Consider the following 12,140-nt stretch of genomic DNA (forward strand, 5'->3'; position numbering starts at 1 on the left):
ATTGAGAAAAGTGTGAATGGTCCTTATATTAAGATAAATATTAATAACACTTGTTTGGGATTTTTGGCTTTTTTACAGGACACATAATCCTTGCGTGTAAATTAAAATTTCAGAGAAAATATTAAATAAATATAGAGTTTTAGTAATTTATTTTGTATTGATTTTTTTGTAATTATTTTTTTCAGTTACTCCTAATTAATTGCAGAAAAATCATAGTAAAATACACTAGTTTGTGTAAAATTTTATGAGGAATCCAAATCTGTGTTCAGAATGGTTGAGAAAATAATGAGTAATTGCAGAAATCTGTTAAAAAAGACGTACAATTTTGGAAAAATTGGGAATTTGGCAATTCAAGTGAATGTAATACCTCTGATATAAGAGCTGTACTTATTTTTACCTTAAAGTATATACTTTTTAACAACTTTTCCTAAATTTTGAAAGAAAAAAAGATATGTTTTTGGGATATGATATTTAAAAAAAAAAAAAAGGTTTTTCGAATGTTTCTTGATATTTAGGCTAATTTTAACACAGGGATGTTGAATGGACGATGAAAATGTATTTTTGGATATTTTTTTGTGCATATAGAGCCCGTTATACAAGAAAAAGTGATAAAATAAAAAAAATTTCTTGAAAAACATTGAATTATCCATATAGACCGCTATTTTGGATTGAGAAGGTTGAAATTTGGTAAATCATCATAATATTATATTAATGCGCCTGTAAAATTTGCCAAATGAATAGCCAAATTGAGGTCGCCTGACCACTGCATAGTTGAGAGTGGAATTATCTTATTATTATTTTTATTTAAAATAATGGAAAGGTGATGGTTGCTGAAAAAGAATATTTTAAATGAATGAAACTGTACGAGGTATGTCCAAAAAGTAAAAATAATTGTTAAAAGTGATAATCAAATTTAAAGAAAATGTGTCAAAATATGTATATTACTTTTACACATAATCTTTTTTTTAAAAACGCTTAACCCGAGAATATCTTCAATTTAGTGAAAATATAATAATCCGAAGCCAACAGATTCAAGAGGTAGGTGAGTCTTCTTCAAATGACGCGGCAAGGTTCTGAGTGCGCTGAGTAGCCAAGTTGGATATAAAATTGGCCAACAACATCCAATCCGGTTAAAAAAACCTATGACGGATTTGCTTCTCTGAAAACTAAGCTTTTGAACACAGCGATTTTTGCAGTATTGCAGTGGTCTTTCTGGCATCAATATTACGGCTGCTAGATATGAAAAATGTCCCTGTACTTTAAACATCCCTTTTCTTATTACATTCTGGATGCATATCGAAGCCTGGTGAATTGACTGACAAATAGAGCCAATCTCAGATGGCATAACCTATTTAATCCCACAACCATTTAACAGGCTTCCATCTCCCAAGCAAAATATGGGCAGCATTAAACAGAATACGCACAAGCCACGGGTGTTGCGGATCCTCCTTGTTTAGACCATGAGGCCCAATACTAACTGCGACTGCGGAGCCCAAGAATAAACCATCCACCACATCGCTAATGTGTGCCAACTTAGAGCTTTTACTGGTACCGATGACGACCTTTTTAAGGCAAGCCTATTGGCTGAAGAGTAGCTTCAGAATCTAAACGTGGACCTGTAATGAATGGCTGGATGAGTGATATTGAATCCGCAATGGACATACCTCTTTTTTAATGTTCTAGTGACTTTTAATGTTTTTTTTATGTTTTAGTTTTACAATATATTGAAAATGCATTTGATGTGTTACGCAATAAATTAAATAAATAAATAAACAACGTAATCAGTTTGGTTCACATAAATATAAATCTGACTTAATAGGTACGATATAGCAACACACATGAAAGAAATACTTACTGTACTGAGATTATTATAGAAATCTGTGTTACCAGCACACAGATATCTTCCTAAAAGTGTAGCATGCGTGGTGAAGACAGTAGCAACGTTGATATGTCTGATTCTGATCATAATGAGACCAACTCCAGCTTGCCATTCGTGAAAATGGGCAACTATCCGCGGAGGGGTACCTCCACCATAATCTTCGGAGGTTTTTCTGAACTGAAAAACGGAAAATGAGTAATACATGAGTAATACATAGTCAATACATAAATCAAACTAAAGTTACGGCAACATGGCAGGTAAAGACGATGATGAAAAAAGCTCCGCTAATATCTGTAAATATTGCCAAAAATCAGTAGTCAATACTTTTGTAAAGTGTGTTAATTGTGAGGTTGTATTCCATCCGTCTTGTGCACTTCGAGTAGCAGGTTTAATTGTGGTAGGAAGAAATAATTTGGTGAAATGTGTAAAGATATGATAATTGCCGAATTAAAGGCTAAAGAGGCCCCTCTATTAAACAGCGCTTTACTAGAAGAAAAATTACAAAACTTTTAAGGAAAAAGCTATGCTGAGAAAACCGACCGACAACATTGAAGCAGCTGATGTTTTGACATATGCATAGAAGATGAAGCCGCAGCAGTCAAATTCAAACCATAACCCTCAAATTTTATCAATGAAAACAAATACACATGCAAACAGAGATGAGCAAAAAAATGCAGAAATGATGCCAACAGCTCAGTTTCCTGTGACTTCGGTCCATGAAGTCAATGCAGCAGTTTTGCTGGCTAAGCAAAAAAATATCATGCATAATATTCAAAATTTGGAAGGGAAAAATAATGAGAGTGAATGGCTGTCTGTGGGCTCCAAGGCTAATCGTCGTAGGAGATTTGTGGTTGGACGTGGATCTGAATCTGTGGATCTTCAGACGGTTCCTAAATCAGCATATCTGCATGTTACAAGATTGACTCCTAACACTAAACCCGAAGACTTAAGAAACAGCCTTAGAGACAAGTTTCCAGAAGTGACCTGCGTGTCTGTTGAGTCACCCGGACATTTATTCCTCAATGAAGGTTACTGTTAACCTAGATAATTTCAGAAAGGTTTGGAATAGAGAAGTGTGGCCTAGTGGTGCAGTAGTTTCCCGGTTTTTTATGAAGAGGAGGGTGCCGATAAAAAAATAAACGGACCCTCTCAATCAACACAAATAGTAAGTAATATAAACATTAATACACCAAAGAAACTGATGTCAATCTACTAGCAAAATGTATGTGGTTTAAGAACCAAAACCAATACAATATATGCTGAAGCTCTAACTGAAAACTATGACATAGTTGCCCTTACTGAGACATGGCTGAATGAAGGTATTTTTGATACCGAACTTTTCGACAATAGGTACACAGTGTTTAGGGAAGATAGGTCAGACCATAGGCTGCGAGGTGAAGGAGTACTTTTAGAAATCAAAAATGAACTACCTATGAACTTGTTAATGTTACCTGTGATAGTGATTGTCTAATACTTAAAGATACATTTAAAAAACTTTACCCTTTATGTTTCCGTTGTGTATTTTATACCTAAAGCTGATGTGATGTATGAAAATTATTTTAATTTGTTTGAGAATATTTTATTATCAAAAAACTCAAATGTGATGTTATTAGGAGATTTCAATTTACCCCATTTTAATGAAACAGCTTTTTGGATTGTGATAAAAATGTGCTGATGCAGCAGTTTCTTAATATTAACTACTTGCAACAAATAAATAATATTCCTAATTGTATGAATAGATTTTTAGATTTTACTCTGACTAATATAGATGTTTGTACTGTGGCAAGGTCTGACTGTCCATTAGTGGGTGAAGATATTCATGTTTAACTGGTCCTCATTATTCTTATATAAGGATATTAAAAATGCTTTTAATGTTTTTTATTGTCAAATGTACATCTTTTTAAATTGTTCTATTCCTTATACATAACTTATACATAACTTATACAGCAAAACTTATACAAATGTTTACTTCAAAACCATCTACTTGCTGACCCAAACAAATTCTGAACTTTCTTTAAGTCAAAATATAAGAATAGTGGAATTCCCATAGAAATGACATTAAACAACTCCAAGTTTATTACACCTTTTGATATTGTGAGTGCCTTTGCTAAATATTTTGCATCAGTGTATGATACATGTGACTGCACACATTGTCATTCTCAAAGTACTGAGTGGGGTTCTTTTCTTCTTCTTAAAGTGCCCTCTCCTCAATGGAGGTTGGCTACTACAATTTTAAAATCTTCTCTATCTTCAGCTGTTCTTATTAGCTGTTCAAAATTTAGCCCTGTCCATTGTCGGATGTTTCTGAGCCACGATAGTCTTTTCCTTCCTAGGCCTCTCTTTCCCTCGATTTTTCCTTTCACTATAAGTTGGGCATATTGGTACTTATTATTTCTCAGTATGTGGCCTAGGTATGATGTTTTTCTAACTTTTACTGTGTTAAAAAGTTCTCTTTCCTTGCCTATTCTATGCAGCACTTCTTCGTTTGAGGTATGCGAGGGGTTCTTTTACCTTTAAATATATCACAGAATTAGATTTTGTAAATAGTATTAAAAAACTTAAACCCAAAAAATCTAAAGGCCCTGATGAAATACCACCCTATATCTATAAGGGAATGGCCGAACCCTTGGCTAAACCTCTGACGTTTTTGTGTAATATGTCGATTGAACAATAATATTTTCGAGATATTTTAAAAGTGGCAACAATTTCTCCAATACATAAAAAACGTTAAACGATGTTAAGAGTAAAATCAGCAAATTCCAACATGGTTTTGTAAGAGACAAATCAACAGTAACTAATCTCTGTGTTCTCTCTGAACACACTGTTAAGGCTATTGAGGCAGTGGAACAGTTGAAGGTTTGTATACTGATTGCTAAAAAGCATTTGATAAGGTAAATCACTGTATTCTTCTAAATAAACTGGTACAGTTTGGTTTTTCAAGAAAAGCTTTTAATTTATTAAAATCTTATTTGTCAGATAGAAAGAATACAGTAAAAGTAGGTAATTGCTTTTCTCACCAATATGTGTCATCCTCAGGAGTCCCACAGGGGAACAAACTAGGACCATTGCTCTTTATCTTATTTATTAACGGCTTGCCAGACTGTATTAAATCTTGTAACAGCCGATGTATGCCGATGATTTTAAACTTTATAAAACGATCTCTAATAAGAAAGATGCAGTCAAATTTCAAGATGATCTAAGATCAGTTATTCAATGATTTAACGATTCAAAAATGACTCTTAATGTTAAAAAGTATGCAGTAGTTTCATATACGCGAAAACTCAATAGTGTTATTGAAGATTATTATATTGATGATCGAGTTGAGGGAGTGAGTGTTAAGAAGGATCTTGGAAATAAATTCCAAATCAACATGAAGTTCAATATATACTTTTATGAAATAACTAAAAAAGTTTTTCGTGCTTTGGGTTTTGTCAGTAGAAATGACAAAAATTTCAGAATAAGCACAATTATAAAATTCTATAATGCCCTGGTGAGACCACATATGGAATATGCTTCAATCATCTGATCTTCTACTGCATTTTCAAACTCAGAAATTATTGAAAAAGTGCAAAAACGATTTCTATATGTAAGGAAAAATAAGAAATATCCATGTGGTCTCATACAGGGTAATGTTAGACTCATTTCAGTTGCAGTCACTTGCCACTAGAAGAAACAGTCAGGCCATTATGTTCATTTGATTGTTAACAGTATTAAGTACACAAACTGTGGTTTAATTGAGTTTATTTACTTTAGAGTACCCAAGAGTAGGTTAAGGATAACTAACCTAGATCTATTCTTTACAAATTACTATAGAAACATATCACTAATAAACAATATGTTAAACACTTGTAATGAAGTATTTAATAGATTGACTCATGTGGATATATTTAATGTAAAAAGCTATGAACTTAAGACATTGCTTGCTCATCAGCACTAGGTTTAAGGGGTTTATTGTATTTTTTTCTTATTGTATTATTAATGTTCGGTTCTTTCCTTCATTTACTGTATTTTTTTTTGTCTTTAACTACTATTAGTCTATAGTGTTTGTAAGGTGTCTAAATAAATAAATAAATAAATAATTTGGAAGACAATTGAACCGTGGCATTTTCCTTCTTGTTTCTGGTCCACTTTTTATCTGGTGACCAAAAAGCTATCCTGAGGATTTTGTAGGATAAACCAAGAATTTACTTTATCAAAACAGGGCTGGGACAAATTTTTTCATTTTTCTTGAAGTCATCATTAACTAATATACTTCTCCATTTGCTGTTAAGACATTTTCTTTTTTTTTTTTAACCAGTATTACCAGTATTCCGCTACATAAAAAGAATCACCTCTAATAAATACAAGATTTGAACATATACTCACTTCTCCTAAAAATTCAGCAACCATACAACCCAAAATAATCGCATCATTAGCTTCTATATCCAAATGAGGAACTCCTACGTTAGTTTTTTCCCACAACTCTTGTTTATATTCATCCAATTTCCACGCTGCAGATCCAATATCAAATAAAATGATCTGTGGATTACCATCAACCAACCATCTTCCGGTGATTACTCTGAATCCTTTGTTCCTGACTGCCTCGATGGCCTTATTGAGAGATTCACACCCCAATGGACCTTCTTCTACTTCTGTGCGTGCACAATGCTCCTTGTAGGGGCCCATAAGGCAGTATTGGTCGCCCATTTCTTCTGTCGAGACATAGGCTTTCGATCTGATGACAGTGTAAATGCCACCAACTGAAAACCAAAAGACCGTCAAATAATATGTTAAAAATGAAGGTGAAATATTTTTTTATCTACAACATAAATTTGTAAAGATGGCATCTGCACAAGTATTTAATATAAAAATCATCAGAAAAGTCATAACATGTAATGAACACAATGATATTACTCATTGTATGTATATTTACAAACATATTGTATCTATACAATGAATACTATCAATGTGTACATATTTTTATGATTAAGTTTTTAAAAACAGTGCGTCACGGTTAATAGTCATAAAATATTAAGAATATCAACATAAAACCTATATCTATACCCCTCCGAAACGAGTAGCTAGTGATGGCAGATAAAAAAGAATATTCGTACTGTACAAGTGAGTATGTTCTAATGAATAAAAATATAGGATTATATCATTTAAACATCTTTAAAAATATTTAAAAAAATCTGACCTACAGATAGACCAAAAAAAGATGGCTTTTTTTTAAATCATATTTTCATTGTTTATTAACATTCTTCTTCTTCTTCCTTCTTGTATATAGGCTTTAAAGCCTGTTTCTTCTTCAATATTAGCCTACTAAATTGTTTAAATTATCGCACCATCTTTTTCTTGGTCTGCCAATACTTCTTCGTCCATTTGGTGACTTATCTCATGGTATTCGTACTATCCTATCCTCTGCCATTTTACTAATATGTTCGTTCCACTGCTGTTTCCGTTTTGTCACCTATCCATTTATGTCTTCTATATTGCATGATCTTAGGTTTTCGTTTCTCATCCTATTCAACAGACTTTTCCCTGATATTCATTGAAGTATTTTCATCTCTGTTGTTTCTAGTAGTCGTCTCGTTTTAGATGTGTCAGGTCTTGTCTCCGCCGTGTATGTTAATATAGGTCTAATTGCTGCTTTATAGATTCTTGTTTTTGTATGTTGTCTTAGGTGTTTGTTCTTCCAGATTGTGTCATTAAGAGATCCCGCCGCTTTACTTGCTTTTAAGCTTTGTTGTTGTACTTCTTCTGCAACATATCCGTAACTAGTTATGTCTATTCCCAGATATCTAAACCTTGCTTCCTGCTTTATTTTTCCATCAATTTCGATTTTACATCGTAGAGGGTATTTAGATGTTGTCATGCGTTTGGTTTTTTCTGCTGATATTATCATATTATAACAAACAATAACAAATAATATATTTGATCAGATAAAAGGCATATATCGAGCACAGTTTAATTTAATCTTGCCCAAGTACTTTCGATCCCTAGATCATCTTCAGGGGCATTTCGTCAATTGTGGCCTATCCGGCAAGAACAAGATGTCATAAACATATAAATGTACATTACACTACACTACAAATGGACAAACAAACACTTTAAAATTATTTAAGAAAGGCTACATTACTTGAAGAAGCCGGAGACAGAATGGTCTGTCTCAGAATGGACATTCTGTCTCCGGCTTCTTCAAGTAATGTAGCCTTTCTTAAATAATTTTAAAGTGTTTGTTTGTCCATTTGTAGTGTAGTGTAATGTACATTTATATGTTTATGACATCTTGTTCTTGCCGGATAGGCGAATTGACGAAATGCCCCTGAAGATGATCTAGGGATCGAAAGTACTTGGGCAAGATTAAATTAAACTGTGCTCGATATATGCCTTTTATCTGATCAAAGTTCATTTATTCGAGCATTCAACCTTATATTTATTTAATAATATATTTGTTCAAAAATTATTACTATTAATTGAAAAAAATATTTGCGGCCACTTTTTGACTGGCAACCTATTATCAATGTATTCTCCTAATTGTAAACGTATGCAAAAATGTGAGTTTGAATAACTACGTTATGAACGTAGTAATCTTGCAATGATATTTTAGACTACAAGCTTTAATTTATTAGAAAATTCTGTCACCTTCCACTTCAAATATAATAATTCAACTCAAATTGCATATTAATATTAACTGTCAGTTTTAATAAATTATTTTAAAATTAATTAGTAGATATTGTTATTACAATTGACACTCATCAGGAATTTTCCAACTCACAAATGAGTACATGCAAAAATTTAAAGCCCCTGTAACAAGTCCTCCTTGCGTCCATAGAATTTTTGGAAAAGACCCCTTTAATTTTGTTAGCATTTCCTATCACCTGTTTCTCTGCTGAGGTTGCAGCTCTACAGAAATGCATAAAGTCCATGTTTTGCAGTAAAATATTATTTATTAAAATTTCGAAATTATACAAAAATGCATATTAAAATATCTCTTAGTATGTGATCGAAAGTCAATATTTACGTCTTTTTATTTAACCGTCCTTCGTTTTCCTGACTTTAGACTCCCACTAATCGTGTTTGGTTTTTAAAAACTCCTTTTCCCTTTCCCTACAGGATATGCCGAAAAGCGACAGACCAACAATGTCTGCTTATGCTTGGGCTGTAAGTAGTGGCGTTAAAATAGATATACTTGTTAAATTTATTAACTTAAAAGAATAAAATATAATATTTGACATTCTGCATATAATAGAGACGTCTGCAACGTCGAACAAGTGGACAAATATGCATACCTGGGAACAATGATTAACTCCACAAATGATTGCAATCAGGAGATAAAAAGAAGAATATAAAAGGCTAGAGCAAATTTCATCAAAATGAGAAGAGTTCTATGTACCAGGGATTTAAAACTGGAACTAAGAGTTAGGTTGGCGAGGTGCTATGTTTTTTCGACCTTATTTTATGGAATGGAATCTTGGACCTTGAATGCGACATCAATGAAAAAACTGGAATCATTTGAGCTGTGGGTGTACAGAAGAATTCTGAAAATATCATGGACAGAACACGTCACAAACAAAGAGGTTCTGGAAAGGATGAACAAAGAAATGGAAATTTTAAATTCAATAAAAACAAGAAAATTAGAATATCTCGGACATATTACACGTGGAGAGAAATACACCTTGCTCCAACTGATTATGAAGGGAAAGATCCAAGGAAAGAGAAGCATAGGGAGGCGTAGAATGTCATGGCTGCGCAACCTGAGAGAGTGGTACGGATGTACATCAAATGAACTTTTCAGAGCAGCCGTCTCAAAGGTCCGAATAGCTGTGATGATTGCCGACCTCCGCCGCGGAGATGGCACTTGAAGAAGAAGATATAATAGAGAAGTCATTTTTATGAAGTGTGTAGCCGATCTAACCCTATTTTCTGGATTTTATTTCATTGTCTATCCCTTCAGTCAGGTATAGCAGATCTTCTTTTCTGATGGAGTTAAACCAAAAAATACGAACAATTCTTGTTAGTCATTTGTTAACAAAAACCTGCAGTTTGTCTATAAGAGTTTTTGCCCCTTCCAGGTTTCACATCCAAAAACTAGAACACACTTGACATTCAACTAGAATATTTGAATCTTTGGCTTTGTGTTATACTAGCAGACCTCCAAATGGGGCTGAACATGTTGGATGCTTGCTGGTCTTTTCGTATCCTCATAAGAATATCATAGTCTTCTGTGAAATAAGTCTTAACCAATCAGCAAGAAAGGCACCAGGATGAGACCAAATAACAAACAGATCCCAACACATACCAACAAAGGCAGTAGTATACTTAACACTTCTAATCGACATCATGTTAAGATTCATGAACTTCTAGACTAGAACGATGAAAGATAGTCCATGTAATGAGATTCCGAAACTACGCGGACGGACGACATTTTCCCACAAAATTATATATATATATATATATATATATATATATATATATATATATATATATATATATATATATATATATATATGTATATATATATATATATAAAACTAATTGAGCCATCGCTCAATTAGTATTAGAGCATCTAGATAGAGGAAATTGTTTTAAATAAAATAGATTTTGATATACCCTTTTTCTATCGCTATATAGATGACTGCTTGAGCGCAGCACCAGAGGATAAAATGGATATTTTACTAAATGAATTCAATAACTTTCACCAAAAACTAAAATTCACATTAGAAATTGAAAAAAATTATCAAATTAATTTTCTGGACCTGACCTTACATAGTGAAAACAGCACTATAACTACTTCATGGTACACCAAAAAAACCTGGTCGTCGAGATATCTGAATTTCAACTCTCATCATCCCCTGTCTCAAAAGAAATCAGTAGTTATCGGACTCGCCGATAGAGCTATTAGATTATCCGATCCTATCAATAGACCTCAGGCCATTAAAAAAGCAAAAACAGCACTAACACTTAATTCATACCCACACCACCTTATCGACAACACTTTCAAATCGCGACTGCATAAATTTTAAAATAACAATAATAACAATAAAACCAACACGGTAAAGAAAAACTATATGTATCTTCCCTATATAAAAGGATTATCAGAACAAATCGCAAATCTTCTGTCCAAACATAATATTACGGTTGCTCATAAAGGGCACAATCTTTTGAAAAAGAATTTTACAAGATTAAAAACAAAAAGCTACTTAACTCAAAAGTACGTTCCCACAAATATGACAAAAAAAACTCAACCGCCCTCACAAAACATGAAAACGAAAAAAAACATACATTTGATTTTGAGAAAACCAAGATCCTAAAAAGTGAACCCAACAGGAAGAAGAGAGAGCTTCTAGAATCTATACAAATAAAAAAAAATATTAATGCAATAAATGATAAAAAAGATGTCAAAAATTTGAACAAAATATATTTTAACTTAATTTAAAAACACATAAAAAGACAATCTCAGAACGCCTATGTTAAAATAACTGGTTGTTTAAACGATAAACTAACTTCAATAAACAACACATTAGATTTAAAATACATTTTACATTTAGTGACTTAGTGGGTATGTCCTATGTTTTTAATATTATTTTAATTGTGACGTCTACTTGTTAGTACCGAATTTTTACATGCTTGGTAAGTCAAAAGTTTAACTTTTATTCCGTATTATGTCTGTCATAAAATGTTTTTTAGTCAATATTACTTCTTGAAAAAGGCATGGATTTCCTGCCGAAACGTTGAAAAAATATATGAAAATGTCTTAGTATCAAATCAATTTTTTTTTATGAACCTAAGCCCAAAAAAATCCACTATAAAAGTGGAGCGCCTAGGAAGCACTGACATAGGAAAAGTTCTTGTGAGGCGTGGGTACCAACCTCTCCTCAGCACAAGAATTAATGGATGTCCGAATGTTACTTATGGACATATACGCTTCTCGAGGTGGGGTTATACTACTGTGCGTGTGTTTATTGAAGAAAATTTGAGTGTACTTCAATATATCATTAACAATGAAAGTATTTATCTGCTTCCGAGAGCCATAGCAATTTGTTTAAATTAAATAAACATCTCGTTTAAATTTACAGATAACTATCCAAATAAGTGCAATTTATTGTATTTAAAAAGATAATAATCTGTTACTTAGAAAACAAACAACGGAGGGTTTTTGGAAATTCTAGGAATTTATCAAGGAAAGAGTTATTTTGAACGTTTAAAACAAATGAAATCAAAGACTAATTTTGTTAAACAACATTAATCAACAATTACACAATTACATACAATTAATATA

The 12,140-nt window shown here is 32.6% G+C and overlaps 1 protein-coding gene across 3 annotated transcripts in view; it reads right to left on the minus strand.

Annotated features, from left to right (window-relative positions):
* The window catches only part of Glys (glycogen [starch] synthase), a 33,446-nt gene that overhangs the window by 14,355 nt on the left and 6,951 nt on the right, over nt 1-12,140 (minus strand). For all 3 annotated transcript variants that reach the window (XM_072525731.1, XM_072525733.1, XM_072525732.1), the window contains 2 exons: nt 6,245-6,618; nt 1,856-2,056 (listed from right to left, as the gene is read on the minus strand). In XM_072525731.1, coding sequence (XP_072381832.1) covers nt 1,856-2,056; nt 6,245-6,618 — 575 coding nt within the window. The remainder of the gene's footprint in view (nt 1-1,855; nt 2,057-6,244; nt 6,619-12,140) is intronic.

Source organism: Diabrotica undecimpunctata, chromosome 3 (genome assembly GCF_040954645.1).
Source record: "Diabrotica undecimpunctata isolate CICGRU chromosome 3, icDiaUnde3, whole genome shotgun sequence".
In the NCBI taxonomy this organism is placed as follows: Eukaryota; Metazoa; Arthropoda; class Insecta; order Coleoptera; family Chrysomelidae; genus Diabrotica; species Diabrotica undecimpunctata.